This window comes from Lagopus leucura, unplaced genomic scaffold, assembly GCF_019238085.1.
Source record: "Lagopus leucura isolate 7727_CA_CO unplaced genomic scaffold, USGS_WTPT01 Super-Scaffold_806, whole genome shotgun sequence".
Lineage (NCBI taxonomy): Eukaryota > Metazoa > Chordata > Aves > Galliformes > Phasianidae > Lagopus > Lagopus leucura.
Window position 1 is genome coordinate 6,383,438 of NW_024962260.1, and position 4,653 is coordinate 6,388,090.

Sequence of the window (4,653 nt, forward strand, 5' to 3'; positions counted from 1 at the left end):
GGGGAGGCAGGCAGGCAGCGCTCGACTCAGCTCTGCGCGGCGCGGGGCCGGAGCGCCGAGGGGGCAGATCTTCCAGGCCCCCCTCTTCAATGGCTTAGATATTTCCTCCTCCTCCTTTATTCTACGCTCGGATAAACCAATCCCCACCTCTCGGCGAAAAAGTCCGGAGCCGTGACCCGCTCTAGGAAGAGGAAAATCCCCGGAGGAGCTCGCTGCACCGAAAGCCGCCCGGGACATGTGCGAGTGGAAGAGGTGATTGCTCGGATCTGCCTTGATCGCTCTGCCTTCGCTTCGAGGGAGGAGGAGGAGCAGGAAGGGTGCTGGAAAGACGGCTCGCCAAAGTGGAAGCCCGGCGAAAAGAAAGTTGCCGGGCTCCCCGCAGTAAGTTCGTCTCGTCGGTGCGCTGGGGGCACTTCTTCCTCCCCTGGCTGTTCGCGAACTTCCCCGCCCGCCTCCCCGCTCCTCCGGCGGGGCCGAGCGGCCCTGGCGATGCTGACCTGAGCCCCGCCGTGCCCTCCGCGCTGCCTCGCAGGGGCCGGACGCGATGCAGCCCCCGCCGCAGTGACCCGCCGCACTGACCCCCGGCCGACATGGGGCCAGCCGCAGGGAACCTGGTGCGGGCCGTCCTGGCGCTCTGCTGGCTCGCAGAGCGCTGCGCGGGGATAAGCTCCATAGACATTGAGCGCCCCGGCGACGGGAGGTGCCAGCCGATCGAAATCCCCATGTGCAAGGATATAGGGTACAACATGACGAGGATGCCGAACCTGATGGGACACGAAAACCAAAGGGAAGCGGCCATTCAACTACACGAGTTTGCCCCCTTGGTGGAGTACGGTTGCCACAGCCATCTGAAATTTTTCCTCTGCTCCCTCTACGCCCCTATGTGCACTGAGCAGGTTTCAACACCGATCCCAGCCTGCAGGGTCATGTGTGAGCAGGCGAGGCTGAAATGCTCTCCTATCATGGAGCAGTTCAACTTCAAATGGCCAGACTCCTTAGACTGCAGCAAGCTGCCCAACAAGAACGACCCCAATTACCTGTGCATGGAGGCCCCCAACAACGGGTCAGACGAGCCGCCCAGGGGATCCAGCATGCTGCCACCCATGTTCCGGCCGCAGAGGCCCAGCAGTGGCCATGACCTGCAGCAGCACAAGGACAGCCTCAGCAGAACCTCCTGTGAAAATCCGGGCAAGTTCCACCACGTGGAAAAGAGCGCTTCCTGCGCACCGCTCTGCACCCCGGGGGTTGATGTTTACTGGAGCAAGGATGACAAGCAGTTTGCTGTCATTTGGATTGCCATCTGGTCCATTCTGTGCTTTTTCTCCAGCGCTTTCACTGTACTCACTTTTCTGATAGATCCTCAGCGTTTCAAGTACCCCGAGAGGCCCATCATCTTCCTCTCTATGTGCTACTGTGTCTACTCTGTGGGGTACATCATCCGCCTCTTTTCGGGTGCTGAGAGCATTGCCTGCGACAGGGACAGTGGCCAGCTCTATGTCATCCAAGAGGGACTGGAGAGCACTGGCTGCACCATTGTGTTCCTGGTTCTGTATTACTTTGGTATGGCCAGTTCCTTGTGGTGGGTAATCTTGACTTTAACTTGGTTTCTGGCGGCTGGGAAAAAATGGGGGCACGAAGCAATTGAAGCAAACAGTAGCTACTTTCATTTGGCAGCCTGGGCCATTCCAGCTCTGAAGACCATAATGATCCTAGTTATGAGAAGGGTGGCTGGAGATGAGCTGACAGGGCTGTGCTATGTTGGAAGCATGGATGTGAATGCCTTGACCGGGTTTGTACTCATTCCTTTGGCTTGTTATCTAATCATTGGCACTTCTTTTATTCTTTCTGGTTTTGTGGCCCTTTTTCATATCAGAAGGGTGATGAAAACAGGTGGAGAAAATACCGACAAGTTGGAGAAACTCATGGTCAGGATTGGTGTCTTCTCAGTCTTGTACACAGTGCCTGCAACTTGTGTCATAGCTTGCTATTTTTATGAAAGACTTAATATGGATTACTGGAAAATTGTGGCAACTCAACAGAAATGCAAGATGAACAATCAGACTAAAAATTTAGACTGCATGATGAATAATTCCATTCCAGCAGTAGAAATTTTTATGGTCAAAATTTTTATGTTGTTAGTTGTGGGCATTACTAGTGGGATGTGGATCTGGACTTCCAAGACTCTTCAGTCCTGGCAGAACGTTTGTAGTCGAAGATTAAAGAAGAGAAGTAGGAGAAAACCTGCAAGCGTTATTACCAGTAGTGGAATCTACAAAAAACCTCAGCATCCACAGAAAACTCACCTTGCAAAGTATGAATCCACGTTACAACCACCCACCTGTGTATGAATAGGCTTTAGATGAGACTGACAAATATCCATAGTAGCGGTCCAAAATTAAAAAATAGATGGTGCTGTTTTTTGGCAGAGGACACTTTAATACCTCAAGGCAAAATGTCATTCTGAATTCAGGACCTGGTTAAATACTGAAGGTAAATGTACTTGTGGAAAGGTTTTCAGTGAAAGAAATATTGTGAACTAAAACAGCCTCTTCTGTTACTAATTTTTAGTTATGTACTTAATCCGGCCCTCAGATAGTTAAAGAAAAACAGACAAAAAGCAACAACAACAACAACAAAATAACTTGTTTAACTTTTTAATGTAGCTGAGCTGGATTTCCTACAGGTTTCTGAGTAACCAGATATAGCCAAGTTTTATGGAGCAATGATTTTCTTTTAGAAGCACCCAAGTGAGCATTGTCTCTTAAGGAAAGGAAAGTCCCCAGAGGTTTGTCCTCACTGCTCTGGGAAAGCAACTTCCATGCTAACTTTGAGAGAGAGAAATCCTTTACGACTCATCCCAGCCCGTTGGGTTTGTGGTGCCTAAAAATAGGTTCAATCTATAATGCTCACTAATATTCTTTCACTAGAAGAGAAACTTCCTGCACCAGACACAAACTTTGTGAGCAAGAATAATGTGCAATACATTTTTTTTTCCTTACCATGACATGAAAAGAGAAACAAGTATTTTGCTGTACATAAAGACAACAAAAGAAATCTCTTAACAAAAGAACTAAGAGGTCTAGTCCTCAGAAACCCTTTAGTGTTACATTTTGTGGCTTTTTAATGGAAATCAAGCCAATGTTATACACGTTTGGACTGATTTGTGGAAAAAAAAAAAAAAAAAAGAAGGGGGGTGTCAATTCAAAGAGACCCAAAGGGCTTATTGACTCTTTCTATTGTTAAACAAATTCTCACTATGAATAGATCAAGAAGCACTAGATTCTGCAAAGGGAAGCTTTGTATAGAGTGATGCTCTTTACTGTGCTGGGGGTGCACAGTTTTGGCTGTATATATTTGTAATATACAATTATTTTTCATGCTCCGCTATTTTATTAAAAATAAAATATGCTCTTTAGTTTGATAATTTTGTGTTTTCTAAACTTTCTCTAACGTGCTTTGTGGTTAATAAACTTGCTCCTTCAGCCTTTTGGTAAAAGCACACTTTGAATACAGTAGTTGTTACACTGGACAGCGCGTACAAGCAGATAGAACAAAAATTTCCTCCAAAGAAATTGCTAGTTGAGATCAGATAAGTGAGTTTTGAAGTTACGTCTTTCTGTGAACCTCTGCAGTTGAGGAAACTGAATGGGAAAAAGCTTTGGTGATGTTAAAAAAAAAACAAAAACAACAAGCTGCGGCCATGTAGGGTAGCACCATGTTTGCAAAGCACAGAGATTACAACAATGATCCTTGGTTAACACCCCTTCAGAATTTGCATAGGGAACGTTCAGCATGTTAAAGCAGTTTGAATGCAGCTCAGCCTCTGCTCTTCAGGGATGGTTTTCCCTTCTAACGTTACTGAATGCATGTTATTTGGGAAAGATGAGGGGAAAGAAGAGCAGAAATCTAAATACAGGATTTGAATACTGCTATAGGGAAACCATCTGATTAAAAGCGTAAATCCGTTTTCAGAAAGATTTTAGTAGAATACGAGTTTTGTGAACCTGAAGTTTTCCATGGAATTAAAGTGGGCTGTGAGATCACCTGGAGTGATAGCAATACAGCCTCACTTCTCACACAGGCTCTTCTAGAAGCCCTTTGTCAGTTATCTTACTGCAGAAAGAAAAGAGGTTTTAATGGGACATCCGCAGAGCGACGGTCAGCTTGCTGTGGCTGGGAAGGTTACAACACAGGGACTTCTTTCAGTGGCCTGGTTTGTCAGGAGTATGTGCAGAGCTGCAAATGTGCCTTTTTCTTCTTGTAGTCTTTAAATGTTTCTGGCAGTGCCGAGGAGCTTGAATGACAAAAACATCTTCAGAAATGCTCACATGTGAAACATCTTTCGATATAAAATTTATTTAGGTGCAGGGAGACAGGGAGGTGGATGGTTTTCTGCCTTTGTGCATGTGTGCCACTGTTGGATGCACAGCTCTGTAGATGCTCTGTAAGTTAATCCTGTCAGAGCACACCCTGCTGGAGCCAAAGTAGGACACTGCACTGAACAAATCCACTTCTGAAACTACTGAATTAATGCTTTAGCATCTGTGTATTTCTAGTTAAAATCGATTACATTAGATCCCAAGAAATACAAAGTTTTATTATAATCTGTGTATTGCAAGTTGCTGTGGGAGAGTCTTCAAGTATACAGTTATA

General features: G+C 46.2%; 1 protein-coding gene across 1 annotated transcript; it reads left to right on the forward strand.

Annotated features, from left to right (window-relative positions):
• The first annotated feature begins 590 nt into the window (after positions 1 to 590).
• Positions 591 to 3,495, forward strand: FZD10 (frizzled class receptor 10). Its single transcript, XM_042865776.1, has one exon. The coding sequence runs from the start codon at positions 591 to 593 to the stop codon at positions 2,346 to 2,348; it is 1,758 nt and encodes a 585-aa protein (XP_042721710.1). The 3' UTR covers positions 2,349 to 3,495.
• The last annotated feature ends 1,158 nt before the right edge of the window (positions 3,496 to 4,653 follow it).

Coding starts and splice junctions, on each gene's coding strand:
- FZD10 (XM_042865776.1), top strand. CDS start 591: ATGGGGCCAGCCGCAGGGAACCTGGTGCGGGCCGTCCTGGCGCTCTGC.